This window comes from Paroedura picta, chromosome 5 (genome assembly GCF_049243985.1).
Source record: "Paroedura picta isolate Pp20150507F chromosome 5, Ppicta_v3.0, whole genome shotgun sequence".
Taxonomy (NCBI): domain Eukaryota; kingdom Metazoa; phylum Chordata; class Lepidosauria; order Squamata; family Gekkonidae; genus Paroedura; species Paroedura picta.
The window spans coordinates 16,968,212-16,984,419 of NC_135373.1; the positions used below are offsets into that span (position 1 = coordinate 16,968,212).

At 52.9% G+C, this 16,208-nt stretch overlaps 1 protein-coding gene across 2 annotated transcripts in view; it reads right to left on the reverse strand.

The window, feature by feature from the left end:
- MEGF8 (multiple EGF like domains 8) overlaps positions 1 to 16,208 on the reverse strand; it is a 68,801-nt gene that overhangs the window by 18,114 nt on the left and 34,479 nt on the right. For both annotated transcript variants that reach the window (XM_077336693.1, XM_077336692.1), the window contains exons 18-32: positions 15,446 to 15,564; positions 14,770 to 14,901; positions 13,631 to 13,744; positions 11,884 to 12,132; positions 9,925 to 10,124; positions 9,631 to 9,841; positions 8,836 to 9,055; positions 8,536 to 8,662; positions 7,492 to 7,706; positions 6,887 to 6,997; positions 6,354 to 6,472; positions 5,479 to 5,683; positions 4,156 to 4,327; positions 3,059 to 3,222; positions 363 to 507 (exon numbers count right to left, since the gene is read on the reverse strand). In XM_077336693.1, the coding sequence (XP_077192808.1) occupies positions 363 to 507; positions 3,059 to 3,222; positions 4,156 to 4,327; positions 5,479 to 5,683; positions 6,354 to 6,472; positions 6,887 to 6,997; positions 7,492 to 7,706; positions 8,536 to 8,662; positions 8,836 to 9,055; positions 9,631 to 9,841; positions 9,925 to 10,124; positions 11,884 to 12,132; positions 13,631 to 13,744; positions 14,770 to 14,901; positions 15,446 to 15,564 (2,503 nt within the window). The remainder of the gene's footprint in view (positions 1 to 362; positions 508 to 3,058; positions 3,223 to 4,155; positions 4,328 to 5,478; positions 5,684 to 6,353; positions 6,473 to 6,886; positions 6,998 to 7,491; positions 7,707 to 8,535; positions 8,663 to 8,835; positions 9,056 to 9,630; positions 9,842 to 9,924; positions 10,125 to 11,883; positions 12,133 to 13,630; positions 13,745 to 14,769; positions 14,902 to 15,445; positions 15,565 to 16,208) is intronic.

Here is a 16,208-nt window from a genome sequence, read left to right on the forward strand (position 1 = left end):
GATGGATCCTTTGCAGGGTAGACTCTGTGGCACTGGGCCCCAGTGAGGTCCCTGCGCACCCACAAATCACCAGGATACGACCTGGAGACCTTCTGGAATTACAGCTCATCTCCAGGGCCCTTTTCCAGGCCTGTTTTCTGTCTCCGAGTCCCCTCCCTGCCTTGTTTTTCAAGGTTTTTCCACAGATTCCACAGCCTTTGTGTTAGTCACAGAGATCTGCCCTAACAAAGGGTTTGGATCCTTTGCTCTGACTTCATAAATCTTCAGGACAAGCAGGGGACGGGGAACTGTATTTGCTTCTCCGCACTCCCAGTAGCTCCCTGGCTCCCAAATCCAACCCCTTGTCTGGCAGCCGCCTTTACCTGTGCTGTTGGGCAGGATCCAGGTGTTACAGTTCAGCTGGTAGAAGAAGAGGTGGTTGGTGAAGTTCTCGCGCTCCGTGCGGCCTCCGATCACCACCATGGTGTCCTTCAAGACCGCAGCCACGTGGAAGAAGTGAGCCAATGGCTGGCGTTGGGGAGACAGAAAGGGAGGGAAGATACGATGACATCACTTCCGGCATGACCCAGAAGGGACACCATCACGTCTCCAGAGATACTCGATCATTCCCAGACAATAATGTCCCTTCTGGGGCTTGTGGGAAGTAACCTAATGGCAACGGAATTTGGCGTGTTCATTTATTTATTTCATTTACATCTCGTTTTTCTTCCCAACAAAGACCCAAAGCAGCTTACAGTTGTCTCCTCTCCTCTGTTTTATCTTCACAACGACCCTGAGGCAGGTCAGGCTGACAGCATGTGACTGGCCCAGGGTCACCCAGAAAGCTTCCACTGCAGACTGGGACAGAGAGGGGATTCGAACAGGGGTCTCCCAGATCCCACCCCGACACTTGAATGCTGTCAATCCACCCCCACCACCCATTTTCCCCCTGCTGCCCAGTTGAGCGGCAGTAGCAAGGAACAGCAGGGGGATGGACGTGTCCCACCAAATCCCCAGAAAGCCCAAGTCTGACCCTGGTATCAAGATCCCATTCAGAAGTTTCCATATTTGTGCCATAAGCTGCTCCTCCGCCTTGAGCTATTCTGTTGTTGAACTGACCTCTCCTGCTCCTCTCTTGCATTCACCTGTTTCTGTGGCCCTTCCCTTTGGTTATGTCACGGGATGTTCTCAGGTTCGTTTGTCCTGACCCCAATTAATGGAGAAGTGATTTCTCTCCTGTGCTAGCTCCTACCCTGTGCCTGTCCAGCAAAGGAAATGGATTGGAAGTTTAAGCATACTCGTGCTGCTTTTGCAAGCTTTGAGCGTGGGGATGCTAACAGAAAGATTTTTGCACCTGCCGCCTCCACACGAACAGGGATGGGGGTGGGGGGGAATCATGGATGCCCGTATAGCAGGGGTGGCCAAACAGTGGCTCTCTAGCTGTCCATGGACCACAATTTCTACGAGCCCCTGACTAATTCCTGGCTAATGGGAATTGCAGTCTATGGACAGCTGGACAGCCATATAAGTTCTTGGAGAACAGGTGGCAAAAGATTGGAGGCGGGCAAATGTTGTCCCCATCTTCAAGAAAGGGAACGAGGAGGATCCTGGTAATTAATGACCCATCAGCTGGATGCCAATAGCTGGCAAAATTTTAGAACAAATCATCAAGCAGTCAGTCCTTGAGCAGCTAGAGCAGATGGCTTTAATTACTAAGAGTCAGCATGACTTTCTCAAGAACAAGTCATGTCAAACTAACCGTATCTCTTTTTTTGAGAAAGTTACTACCTTAATAGATCAGGGGAAAGCTGTGGACAGAGTTTACCTTAATGATAGCTGTCATGTTCTTCATTTAGGTAGAAAAAAATCAAATGTATCACTATCGGATGGGCAAGACTTGTCTTGGAAGTAGTACATGTGAAAAGGATCTGGGGGTCTTAGTAGACCACACAATGAACATGAGTCAACAGTGTGGCTCGGTACCTAAAAAGGCAAATGGGATTTTGGGCTGAATTAAAAGAAGTATAGGCCTCACTTGGAGGACTGTGTTCAGTTTTGGGCACCACAACTGAAGAAAGATGTAGAGAAACTGGAGCATGTCCAGAGGAGGGCAACAAAGATGGTGAGGGGTTTGGAGACCAAGTTGTATGGGGAAAGGTTGAGGGAGCTTGGCCTGTTTAGCCTGGAGAGGAGATGACTGAGAGGGGATTTGATAACCATCTTCAAATATATGAAGGGCTGTCATGTAGAAGATGGAGCAGTGTTGTTCTCTGTTGCCCCAGAGGGTTGGGCCAGAACCAATGGGTTGAAATCAATTCAAAAGAATTTCTGGCTAAACATCCAGAAGAAGTTCATGACAGAGCGGTTCCTCACCGGAACAGGATTCCTTGGGAGGTGGTGGGTTCTGCTGCTTTGGAAGTTTCTAAGCAGAGGCTAGATAGTCATCTGACAGAAATGCTGATTTTATGAACTTAGCCAGATTGTAAGTGGGTGGGCAGGAAGGGATGTGCCAGTGCTTGTCTCTTGTGGCCCTTCCTTGCCTACCCAGGGAATTGCTGATTGCCACTGTGGGATGGTAGTCGAATTTCTTCCCGGCCAGACTGGATTCTGGAGATTTTTGGTGGGGGGATCACTTGGGCATGAAACTGAAGTCACTGTGGGTGGGCAGGTAGCTGTGAGTTCTTGCACTGTGCACGGGGTTGGACTAGGTGACCCTGGGGTCCCTTCCAACTCTATGATAAGTATGCTGGCATAATTGTAACTCGGTTTCAGCAAGGAAACACCTTGTGGTGCCTGCGGTGCATTTCTTCAAAAAACAGATTTCTTTTGCATCAATGAATCTGCCTGTGAGAAGTTCAACTGGGCTTTGACATTCTACCCCAGCCAGCTCCTCACCAATGTAATTTTCTTCCCCTCCTGATGGGAGTAATTCATGTCCAGAGAAGAACTGCTGTAGCCTTAAAATGGGCAGTGGGTGGCAATGCCACACCCTGCTCGGCTTCCAACTGCTGCTGACCAGGGCTTCAGATGTTTGTGAGCAGCCATTCACCCGCACATGTTTTGGGGATCTGCTCCTCACCTTTGGCCCCTGGGAGGGGGCCAGGAGACTCCAAGTCAGGTTGGGGTAATAAAGACTGTAGAGCTCTGGGGACGCCGACACCATTTCCACGTGGAAGCGGTGGCCGCCGAAGACGTAGATGGCATCGGTGCCTTCATGGTAGACAGCTGAGTGCCCATACAGACCTGGAGGGGGAAAGACAACCAGAAAGACTGAGCTGGTTTGTGGAAGAACTTCCTGGTTTGTAAAGGACTAAACTATTTCAATTAATTAATTATAGTCCAATCACCCCAAATGGGCCACTGAATAACAACCCAGGCATTAGGATTGTAGAAATCTGGCAACACCACCAGAAAGAACCAAAGCATCACAAAAGTATTCATATGTCATGTGAAGTGGGACAGAAATAACATTACATAACATGAAGGGAGGGAGGGAGGGAGGGAGGGAGGGAGGGAGGGGTAAACAAAATGGAAGAAGGAGAAAATCAATAAGAAATAAAATAAATAAGAAAAAAATAAAATAAATAAGACAAAATAATAAAGAATGGAAAGAACATTAAATAAATAACACTCTAGTTACAATAACATTTAATAACTAAGCATTTATTTCATTATAATATTTAATATTAATTTAATAAATAACCTACATACAATAAGCTGAACACAGCAGCATAGACTACAGCCTCTAATAATTGATGAAGCTTAAGTTAACTTAAGCTTAACCCACTCCATACAGCACAACCTTTTTAGCTGGGCAGAAAAGCCCTTTTGACTAGTTCAGCTGTGAGTGGGGAATGGTGGGAAGGAGGAGCACCTGCACTGAATTTACCACTTGGGGGGTGCTTCCGGAGGGGGGGGTGTTTCTGTGCATGGAAGTTGGGTGGCTGGGGATTCGCATTCGTGCCCTTCCCTGGCAGTCAGCTCCTCACTGGCAGAGACATGGAGGCGGACATTTCCCGTTGTTGCCCCGTGCCGCTGTGGCCCATGGCATTTGTGCAACCAAGGAAATTGTGGGCTAGCTGGGGGGGTCATTCAACAAGGTTCCCTCCTGAGATTCCCTCCCCCGTACCCCTGGTTACCCTGGAGCCCCCCTCTCAGGGCTTGCAGATGCTCTACCTGTTGGCGGAGTCCCAGCCTGGTGCACAGATTGCCAGCTCTCCGATGCCACATTGTATTCCAGCAGTTTCTTGTTGAAGCCGTTCTCTGGAGAATAGCCGCCAATCAGCAGCAAGGAGGAGCCATGCCGGGCTGTGAGCGTGTGGCCCGCCACGGCTGGGATCAGGGGGTCCTGAGGCGGCCAGGAAGACAAGAAAGCAACTGTCAAGGACCCAGAGAAGTGGGGTGAGAATTGACTGGAGGGGGCCTGCGTGGTAGAATCTGGGCTTCTTTCAGGTGAGCAGAAAAAACTGGGCATCTAACGATAACCCCTGTACCCCTAGATCTCCAATCAGGTTCACTACTTATTTTCAGTTATAGTCACCCTTTCTTACTGGGACTATTTTTCAAAAGTTTGTTTTAATTGTATATTTTTATGATAAATCAAACTTCCAAACATGCGTTTTTAAAAATAGACAATAATTAAACATAGGTCTGTATAACCATTGTATTATGTAGACTGGAGCCCTTTTTGTTATAGTCTGTTATATTTTTTATTTCACTCTGATATGCAAAGTAGATTGTGAGTACGATAAAGCAATTCGGACAATCAGAACACTGATTCACAAAATGTGAGAATGTCTGGGTTGATCCCTTACACCAGGGGTAGTCAACCTGTGGTCCTCCAGATGTCCATGGACTACAATTCCCATGAGCCCCTGCCATGGGAGTTGCATGGGAATTGTAGTCCATGGACATCTGGAGGACCACAGGTTGACTACCCCTGCCTTACACCATAGCTTTTCTCTCCGAGATTTTTGTTTGGGACATTTTGCTTAATGGCAGAAGCATGAGGGGCCTTCCTCACTGCCAGACAGGCCGACCGTCCCGTAACACAGACAAAAATGCACATGGCTCTATTACCATCATGCAGACAACAGAGATTATTGGTTTCCCAAATGGTCATTCCAGCCTTTCTCAACTTTTTCCGCATTGCAAAACCCCAGAAGTGCCGTGTTCGCCCTGACTATGGTTTGGAAGTCGAGCTGTGGACATGCCCACCTGAGGGCCCTCCCCTCCCCACCCCCTCCAGGCCCATCAGTGGCCATTTGGGGAAGGGTGGGGTGGGTGGGTCGGCATGACCATATATGGTCAAATGACCCAATAAATGTTAAAAAATGTTAAAGGTATAATAAAAATGTATTAACTCCCACCCATTTGGGAAACCCTCCCAGAGCTGGCAGGAACGCCAGGGTTTCCTGGAACCCTGGCTGAGAAAGCCTGGGTTACATAGTCCCAGGAACATGAGGCCCCCAGTTGACACCCTCGAAGCAAGGCACTGACCTGCACGAGCCTCCACTGCAAGGTGGTGAGGTTCAGCAACCAAAAATCGCTGGCCACCCCGTCTGCCGTCAGCCCACCGAGCACAAACATGGCTTTGCAGGAGGGGATGTAGGCCGCTGCGTGGAAGTAGCGAGGGTAGGGCCCCGGGCCCCTGTCCTCCGTCCCGGCCAGCATCTGTGTCCAGCGGCGGTCCGCGATGGAGTACCTGGGAGTGAGAGCAACCTCGCCCGTCGGTGATGGAATGTCAGCTTTGGTCTTCCTCTGCAAGGCGCTTTTCCTGTAAGTTTTCTGTCCCTACAGAGAACTAACTGCCTGGTTTTGTTTTGGGCTGACCTCTGCACAGAGTTAGGTTTTGGCAGAAGTCTTGGGAGCTTTCTGAAACGTTTGTACTAGGGTTATGCCACGGCGCTGGCTGCTTTGGGCTGGAACGGCTGCTTTGGCAGCCGAAGCACACAACCCTAGTTTGTACACAGTGCAACACTTCACATTCCTGAAATGGCCTGAAAGGGGACAAGGGAATCACATGATGCCTTGAGCTAGCTGAACTATGCTTATTATTAACTGGCTGATAAGAGAACGGCCTAATTTGGGGGTGTTATTCTGACCGTATAAACATCTGTGCCCAGAGTGGCTGGATGTGCTGGATTTTGGAAATGAGCTGCAGGGCCACCTTTTAATCGCTGCAGCCTTCTAAAATGGGAACTTGGAAGAATAATCTGACCAGTTGAAGATAATTTGGATCCCTATCCTGCAACAGATTCAAACGAACCAGTCCCTAATAGGGCACAGATATCAGTACAGAGGAAAGCAAGTGGAGGACATCTGGGGAATCAGCCACCTCTGGGGGGGGGGGAAGAGTGCCTCTGCCACTTTACCTGTACACGTTCCCCAGCATCCCCTCTCGCAGCGACATGCCCCCAAACATCCAAAGCGTGGCATCTGGCCCCTCCACCATGGTGTGGCCCAAGCGATGCAGGAAGCGGCTGGCCGTGTCCTAGAGAAGGAGGAGGAATGATAGAATGGAACAGGGATCCCCATTGTGATGCCTGCAGGGGCCGTGACACCCACCAATGTGGGTGCCTCCTGAGTGTTTTCAGAAAGCAGACGTCACCAGATGGGGGTTCTGAAGAACAGTGGGGTTTTATATCCCGCTTTTCACTGCCTGAAGGAGCTGAGAAGACTGAGAAGTAGGAATTGAGCTGTTCAGCCCTCTCTTCATCACCCGTTAAATGCCACTTTCTAGTCCCCACAAATCTAACTCCTAAGCGTTCCTCGGGGGGGGGGGTTCACCCCCAAACATTCCCCAGCTCACACACAAGTCTGCTCGCCAATTGGCCATGCCATTGCAGAGATGCCACCACAAAGGATAACCTAGAAGCCACCATGCAGGGGGAGGGGCATCACTCACTGCCGTCAGCTGGGTGTCGATCAGGGTCTCCCAGACGATCTTGCCGGCGTCGAGCGGGACAGAGCAGTCTGCTCCAGCAAACCCCTCACTGCAGATGCACAGCGCCAGGCTCTGGAGGGAGGGGCAGGGACAAGGGAGGGACACAGGAGGATTCGGAATCCCTTCCGTACCAGCGTCGCTCAGGACCGGCCAGGAGACAGCCCACAGAGGACCCCTATAGGTGCATCTTGCAGGGGCTGACAACGTCTCTGAGGGCAGTGGGCTCCCGTCCCCTCTAGATCTGGCCTCATGAGTACTGAAGCGCAAATGCAGCCTCCTCACTGCTTGTAAGGAGGCCTGGGTTATGTTACGCTAGGACAGGGGTAGTCAAACTGCGGCCCTCCAGATGTCCATGGACTAGAATTCCCAGGAGCCCCTGCCAGCGAATGCTCCTGAGGGGCTCCTGAGAATTGTAGTCCTTTTACATCTGGAGGGCTGCAGTTTGACTACCCCTGCCCTAGGGGGCAGTGGTGGATTTTCTGCACCAAAAAGCCCTGCAGGTGGCAACAGAAGGAGAACCCTTTGGATCCACCCAACAGCGTTGCCTGGAAGGCCCTTCTTCTCACCCTGTTGCAGACCCCTTGCCCGGCGTGGCTGCTACAGTTGCCCGGGCAGATCTGGAACCGGCAGTTGGGCCCGGTGAAGGTGTCCTTGCAGACGCAGCGCCCCTCCTGGCACTCCTGATTGGCCCGACAGCTCGGCCGGCAGCGGTGGACCGTGTAGGTGGCGTTGAAGCCCGAGGACTCACTGGAGTTGGCCTCGTAGTAAATGACCAGGAGGCCTGTAAAGATGGGCCCGGCAGAGAACCAGGAGGAGAAGAAGAGTGGGTTTTATACCCCGCTTTTCACTACCCGAAAGAGTCTCAATGCAGCTCACAATGGCCTTCCCTTCCTCTTCCCACAACAGACACCCTGTGAGATAGGTGGAACTGAGAGAGCTCTGTGGGAACAGCTCTAACAGGACTGGCCCAAGGTCACCCAGCTGGCTGCTTGTGGAGGAGTGGCGAATCAAACCCAGTTCGCCCGATTAGAAGCTGCCGCTCTTAATCACCACGCCACTCTGGCTGCCCACCAACCGTGGTGGAGCTAAGCTCAAGGGATGGCCTTGGCCAGGCTCCCTCTCGGGGATGAGTCACGCATCACTGGGCAGCCGGCGTGAAGCCTTTGCATGCATTCATTTATCTCTCCATGCTTTTCTCCCTGCGGTTGCAGGTCCAGGTGGCTTCGAACGTCTTCCTGCCCTCTCCCAGTTTCTCATGACAACACTGTGAGGTAGGCCACGTTGACAGTTTGGGACAGGGCCACAGTCGCCTGGTGAGCTTCCATGGGAGAAGTGTGGATTTGAATGCGGGATGACTGGGGTCCTGGAGCAGCCCTCTATCCACTACCCCACACCTGGCAGGAGGACCTTGAATCAGATGCATGCTGGGCATCCTGGGCATTCTCTAGCCCCCAGGCAGGGAAGTGGCTCCTCACCTAAGGCCTCCCGTCCCAGGCCTCTGAGTGGCCACAGCCAAGATGCAGAAGGCAGAGCTGGGGAGGCCCCAGCAACGCTCTGGGCACTCTCGCCACCCTCCCTTCGCCACCCTCCCTCCGCCTGGCTTGGCTTACCTGAGAGAGCTTCCGCCGTGACCGGGCGGGGACGGCCCTGGCCACAGAAGGCCCCAATCAGCGTGCGGTCCAGCTCGCCCGTGTTCAGGAAGGCAGGCAGGCCGTCGAAGGCATAGACGTAACTGGTCTAGGGAGAGGGGCGAAAGGCAGGGGTTGGGGTTCTTGCCCTTATAAAGGAACCTGGTTGGGTGAGTCTTCTGAAACGGCAAGCTCCCCTCTTCTGCCAATGTTATGAGCCCACGTGGAACCACCCCCTTGGTTGGCCCATGTCTCCCCTCCCCCGCCTCTCCCTGTGCTCACCATGCAGAGGGTGTCAGGCTGGAGCGTGAGGGTGATGGTCGGGCAGGTCTGCTCCGGACGACAGGGCCCCATGCTCTCGCTGGCTGACAACACCCAGACACAGTAGGAGAGCCCGCCGGGTGGGGGTCCCCCAGCCCGCTGAGAGCTCAGCGAAGACGAAGAGGAGAGGTTGGTGAGCAAGGTGCGGCCCAGGCACTCCTGGTAGCAAATGCCCTTGTTTCTGGGGAAGACAAAGCCCCAGGGGGCCACGTCAGGGACGGTGCAGAACCTCTCCCAGGGCCAGTTGAAATCTCACCTGCACTATGAAAAGCTCAGCCCCTCAAGCGGCATGAAGCTGTGTGAGATAATTTGAGACAAAGCGCTTACAGCCTTGACTCTCCACACCACGAGAGCGTTTTTTGCCTAATTATATTTCAAGCAGATTAACATACGGTAAAATATGACTGCACAGGCCTCTAGCAGTTTGTAAGTTACATTTCAACATTTGTTCTAACAGGTACTTTTATGTTACAGAGCACATGGAGTGAATATATTGAATTTATTAATACCATTTTGTGGAGGTATGGACATGTTTGTACATTGTTACAAGGATATTTTGTGATTTACGACTCATTTTTGCCACTGATAAAAAGATTGAAAATAGAGAAATAATCTTGAGACCGTTTTGGTAGAGTCCAGGTGGAAATTATTATAATAATAAAGAGATAACAGAGACTTAGATTTTGATTAAGCCATTGGACAGATTCTTTTTTTCCCCCTTTGATATACCTAAATATAGCAGCCGGTTTCTCTCACCTGGGATCCCCGTAGTAGCCGGGGGCACAGCGCTCGCAGTGGGGCCCCTCAGTGGGAGGGGTGCAGTAACAGGCCCCCGTGGTCCCATGGCAAAAGCCCATCTCCTCCAAGCCGTGCCCGTTGCAGGCGCACTCCCTGCAGCCGCCCTGGTGCGTGGCGTTCCCGTAGCTGCCCGGCCGGCAAAGGTGGCAGCGTTCGCCGTGTGTCCAGTCTGGGGCGGAGGGAGGGGGAAACCGCATCAGAGAAGCAGGCGAGGGCCAGGGCAGGAAGGGAGGGTGGGGAACGGCAACTCACTCTGACACTCGTCACAAACCCCGGGCCCCTGGGCCGCGCAGCTGCTGTGGAAGTGGCACCCGCAGTCCACGTTGCACTGCACCCCGCTGGAGCTGCCGTTGGAGCCCCCCACGCCCGGCTCGGAGGTCCAGCCCAGGTCGCACACGCAGGTGAAGTTGGGGCCCCCGCTGCACTCCCCGTGGGCACATTCGTCGTAGCAGCTGTCAGGGGAACAACACAAAGGTAAGCGAGAGACGGGAGATCTGCTCCGGAATGGAAGCAAACACCCCCCAAGTTGCTGGCTCTTTGAAAGGAAACGGTTGCCGTCAAGTCACAGATGACCCGTGGTGCCCCCTCACGGGGTTTTCAGGGGAAGAGGCACCCAGGGATGGTTGGCCATTGCCTGCCTCTGACCTTGGGATTCCTTGGTGGTCTCCCTTCCAAGGGCTGGCCAGGGCTAACCCACCATGGGCTATCCTGGTCAGGGCTCCGAGAGGCACTGTTAGAAACAAACACAAAGCCAAGGTGGCCAGCCTCCTGGTGGGACCTGGGCCTCTCCCACAATTGCAGCTCCTCTCTGGGCTCCAGAGATCAGTTCCCCCGGAGAAAATGAATGCCTTGGAAGCTGGGCTCTCTGGCATCGGACTCCACTGAGGGCCCTGCCCCCCCCCGGCTCTGCAACCCTCCAGGAGTTTCCCAACCTGGATCTCGCAGCCCTACCACCTCGTCCACAGGGGGGGGGGGGCATAAATCCTACACAAACCTGTGCAGTCGAGCTGTTTTAACTTCCCCAACCTGACCCCTGTTTGCAGCCGGTTAGGAGAGTCCCTCCGGGGTCCTTCTTGGGTAAATCACTTCTTGGGAAGTAGGAGATCGCCATCAGATGGAAACAAGATATTGTAAACTAGGGTTGTGTGCTTTGGCTCGGCCGCCTCGGCGATCACCGCAGCCCAAAGAAGCACGTAGGAAGGCAGCGCTGCGGAGAGGAGGGATGGCAGTGGCGCGCCAGCCGACAGCTGCACGCAGCATGCTGCATGCAGCTGTTGGCTGGCGTGCCACTGCCACCCCTCCTCTCCGCAGCGCTGCACTGGCTCGGGCTGCGGTGATCGCCGAGGCAGCCGAACCGAGCCGAAGCACAACCCCTTACTGTAAACCAGTTTCTTTGGGAAGAGGCTGTTATGGAGGGGGAAAGCCCCCCCCCCCAATAAATATTCAGCCCTCGGAAGCTAAGCAGGGTCAGCTCTGGGACGGGAGACCACCAAGGAAGGCTCTGCAGAGGGAGGTGATAGCTGACCGCCTCCGCTTCTCGCTTGCCTTGAAAGGCCCTGCCAGAGATGCTGGAAGTCGTGTGTGACTTGATGGCGTGTTTTGAGTTCAGTAGCACCTTTAAGCCTAGCAAAGGGTCATTGGTCTTAAAGATGCCGCTCTGTTGCGAGGGCTGGCAGGGGCTCATGGAAAGTGGCTACCGTTTGGCCACCCCTGTAATAGATCAAGATTTGAACACATAACACGAGACAAAGAAAATTTAGACAATGACAAATAAATTTCTTACAAAACGAAGCAAAATTGCCCATATAAAGCCATACATATAAAACCATACAAACGATTCTCTGCTCAGTCGCCTGGATTTCTTGTTACGGCCTTTGCAACGAATGCTAAGATGGTGACTGTAAATGGACCATATATATGGACAACACAATCAACCCTGCTTGTATGCGATGAAGGGAGCTTTGCCCATCAAAAGCTTTTGCCCTGGGATTCTCATTGGACTTTAAGTGCTCCTAGATTTGAATATGGCTCTTCTACTGCAGACTGAGTTTCCCTCTGAAACTGTCTTGGCATGGTGCCAATTATCCAAGAATATGAGTCTCCTCTGGTGGGATGGCTAGCTATTGTGGAAAGCTGGGTTTCCTCAACAATGAAAGGCTCTTTATTGACCTCAGGCTAGCGGGAGCCCCCCCCCCGTGTTCCCCTACTCACGTCTGGTTGCAGGAGGCCACGCCATCGCCTGCGTAACCTCTGTTGCAGTGGCACTCGAAAGAGTCCAGCGTGTTCTTGCAGTTGGCGTACGGATGGCAGTTGGCCAGACCCAGACGGCACTCGTCCACATCCGGGCACTGCCCGTAGGACCACTGGGCGGGGTGGGTGGGAGGCAGGCCGTGAGAGTCCCACAGAGCCACCGAGCAGTTCAGGAAGGACTTCAGGCCGGAGAAATCCCCCGGGAGGCACCTGTGGAGGGAGGCGGGCGGCTGACTCTCCTCACAGGACCGTCAAGTTGGTCAACTACTCTAGGAAAGGCTTCTGGGCCTAGAGTACTTATGGGAGTATGAGACCATAGAAAACAGGCTTAATAAAACATTTTCAATAAGCTTTAATAACAGCTTGACAGTTTGATAGATACCAGAAGGAATGAAACTGCCATTATCTGTAAGCCTCTGCCGGTGAGAGTTACTCTGTTGCCAAAATTCTATGTGTGAGATGGGGGAGATGAGTCTGCTGCAATTTGCAAAGGGGACCCCAATGTTGCCTTCACAGATGAAATACTGCAGGCCTAGGAATGTGCACGTGTGGAGGAGTATCTTGATGAACTTGGCTTGTTATTTCTGTAAGGCCCTTGTATCTGGTCAGATCTGCATTGCGCTGTTTATTAATCCATGACCCACTCTCTACTTGTACATGTGGCCTTGTAATTCGTTTCATTGTCTCTGACAAAGTGTGCTATGCACACAAAAGCTTTGATCTTAGTGGATCTTAACGGCGCCCCTGGACTCAAACTTTGTTCTGCTGCCTCAGTCCAACACGGCTGCCCACGCGCATCTGGCTCACACCAGACAACCTTTCTGTCATATTTATGGGAGCACAAAGCAATATTATGCTCTCCACCTCTATGGCAAAGTGAGGATTTAACCCTGGGTGTCCCAGGTCCCAGACTGGCTCTGGAGCTGCTACACCACACTGATCTGGCACTAAAAGGAGAAATTCATCAGGTGAAGCTCCAGTGATGGGGAAAGCTACACTTGAATTTCAGCCTGCCATACAAACTTTAAACACAACCCAAGGAACAAGCAAGGGTGTTGGGAATTCTTTTTGCACAGCTAACTTAGAAGACTGACACTTTTTTTTATCAACGTGATGGCAGAAATATGAGAACTAGTAACTTGATCAGGCAATGATCGATTTAAACAATGAAATCAGAGAGGCATGCTTCTAGGTCTGCTGAATCATGGATGCATGACCTGGTAGTTTCACCATCACTGCTTCCGTGCCCCCAGAAGTCAATCAAATTTCTCAGGCACTCTGGCTTTACTGCAGCCGGAGCACAACAAAAATAGAGTCCAATAGCACCTTTAAGACCAACAAAGATTTATTCAAGGCGTGAGCCTTGAATAAATCTTTGTTGTTCTTAAAGGTGCTATTGGACTCTATTTTTGTTGTGCTACTTCAAACCAACTCGGCTACTAACAATTGAGATGCCTAGTTCCAGGTGGGACCTGGGGAATCTCCTTGTAAACACAGCTCATCTCCAGACTGAGGAGATCAGTTCCCCTTAAGAAAATGGGTGTATGGGGGGTGGACCCTGTGACCTCGCACCCCTCTGAGGTCCCTGTCCTCTGCAGGCTCACCCCTAAATCCCCAGGAGATTCCCAACCTGGAGTTGGCAACCCTTCTCCCTGCCCCAACCTCCAGCCAGAAAAACCCAGCAACCTCAGGAGAGACCTGCCCTCACCTGCCAAGGGTTGGGTTGTCTGAGTTCCCGCACCAGCCGCATTCAAAGTTCTGCAGGCATTCGCGGCAGGTGTTGAAGCGGGTGCAGTCGAGGCACTGGGGCACCGAATGGACGCTGAGGCCAAAGGGACAGAGAAAGCCGGACAAGGGACAGGAGAGAGAGAGAGAGAGAGAGAGAGAGAGAGAGGTCAGCTACATCCAATATCACTTGGGGTTATGAAACTTTCAAAAGAATGAATCAAGTTGCTAATCCTCTGGATGATTCCCCCCTGCCACTGCTGCTGCCGCTGCCTTCTGATAACGGAAGGGGCAAAAGCCCAATGCCTCATGGGACATTTCCCTGCCGGTATTCCTGTCTGGGAAGGGAGAAGGGCGACAGAAAAGACCCTCCCCTGTCCTGAGGAATGGTGGCAGCATCCAGAAAGGTGAAACAAGGCAGAGCTGCTTCGAGTCAGATTCCAAAGAGGAGAAGAGCGGGTTTTTATACCTGGCTTTTCTGTACCCAAAGGATTTTCAAAGCGGCTCCTGATCGCCTGCCTGCCTTTCTTCTCCCCACACCAGGCACTCTGTGAGAGAGGTGGGGCTGAGCTATTCCTGAGAGAAGGGTGATTGGCCTGAGGTTACCCAGCTAGTTTCGTGGGAGGGGGGGGGAGGAGTGGAGAATCAAACTCTGCTCTTAACCTGGACTGAGCAGCACCTTCAGGACCAACACCCTTTTTTTCGCGGGATGAGCTCCTGTGTGTACGCCCACTTCCTCCGATACACTGAAGGGGGAGTTGCCAGTCCACACACCGTGCAAGAGGGTGAGCAGCAAATCAGCAGGCAGCATCATAAAGGTGTTTAACGGATGCAAGGACCCAACGGGAATAACCAAGTGAGCTGATATGGCCCTCATTTGTTTGGGTTTAACTCTGCGGGGGGAAAGGTAGTGGAGGAAATAAAGAGATCAAAATCCCCCAGCCGGTGTCCTGGGAGGAAGGAGGGTCCAATCTGGCAGCCCCTTTCTCTCTCAACAATTTGTGTGCCCAGAGTGCCACTCGCCCCTTCTGCTCCCTGTCGGAGGGAGGCACAACATTTTGAGAGGGAAGGAGGTGGCCGTCGCTCCCATTTGCCGGCCAAACCTTGCCCCCCTCCACGTACCTGTCATACCAGCCGCGGCAGTCTCCGTAAGGGTACTTGGCCAGGTAGGCGGCAAAGAAGAAGCAGTTCCGCGTGGACTGGCACCAGGCACACTGGCTGGAGTTGGAGAGGCACTCGGAGCAGGTGGTGCGTCTAGAAGTGGGAGGGGGGGAGGAAGAGAGGAACGGCTGGCTTGCGATGCCAGGGGCCGCCCGCCATTCCCGTGCCGAAAGCCCACTCAGCTGCAGACAGGAGCCACGCGTCAGGAAGGGGAGGAGCGAGCGCCACAATCAATACGCTTCTGACATACAGCAACCGTGGGAGTTAAGGACCTCCAAAATGTCCTGCCTTTTGCAGCCTTGCTAACCGAGGGCCCCGGCTTCCTTGGTGGAGTCAGTCCATCTCCTGTTGGCCCTTCCCCTAGCAACTGTCTTCTCCCCACTGGGCGCCCACAAGAGACACTGGCTGCTACGTGGTCTCAAGGGCAAACCATCCACAGCCCACACTGTAGAGCAGGGGTAGTCAAACTGCGGCCCTCCAGATGTCCATGGACTACAATTCCCAGGAGCCCCTGCCAGCATTCGCTTGGGAATTGTAGTGCATGGACATCTGGAGGGCCGCAGTTTGACTACCCCTGCTGCAGAGCAACCCCTGGCTCGTGCCACCCCCTCCCCGCCTCCCCCTCTGGGTCACTCACTGATTGCAGAGCAGGGGGCATTCTTGCGGGGAGCGGATTGCGCTGGCCAGGCGGCCTCGGCGGCTGCAGAGAAAGTCCCCCTTCTTGCTGCTGTTGACTTGCCATTCGCAGAACGGATCCTGGGGCAGAGGACAAGACGAGGAGGTGAGGCGGCCGTAGCATGACTGACTTTCATGCAAAGCACGTCCCGAGAGTTGGCCAATCCCTCTTCTCTCTAGGATGGGCATGTGCAATCCTCTGTGATCAACCGCGGCCACTGTCGACTGGCTTGGTTTTGGGTGCACACGACCATCATAGCTGCTGTGAGATAAACCCTCACCCTGCAAAGGAAGAAGGGTCTCTTTCTGGGAGGGGAAGTAAGTAGGACCAAGATTTCAAGACACCTGAAGGTTAAAAAGATTCAGGGCCCGAATCAGAGACTTGCCCCCATACCAGGTGATACCAGGTATCACCACGATGTGTGATACCGTCCAGCTTGGTGCAGTGGTTACAAGTGTGGACTTCTAATCTGGCAAACCGGGTTTGATTCCCTGCTCCCCCACATGCAGCCAGCTGGGTGACCTTGGGCTCACCACAGCACTGATAAAGCTGTAATATCAGGGCTGTCTCAGCCTCACCTCCCTTACAGGGTGTCTGTTGTGGGGAGAGGAAAGGGAAGGCGACTGTAAGCCACTTTGAGACTCCTTTGGGGAGAGAAAAGCAGCATCTAAGAACCAACTCTTCTTCTTCTTGGGTGGCACCATCTCAGGGAATAGGAAGGGGT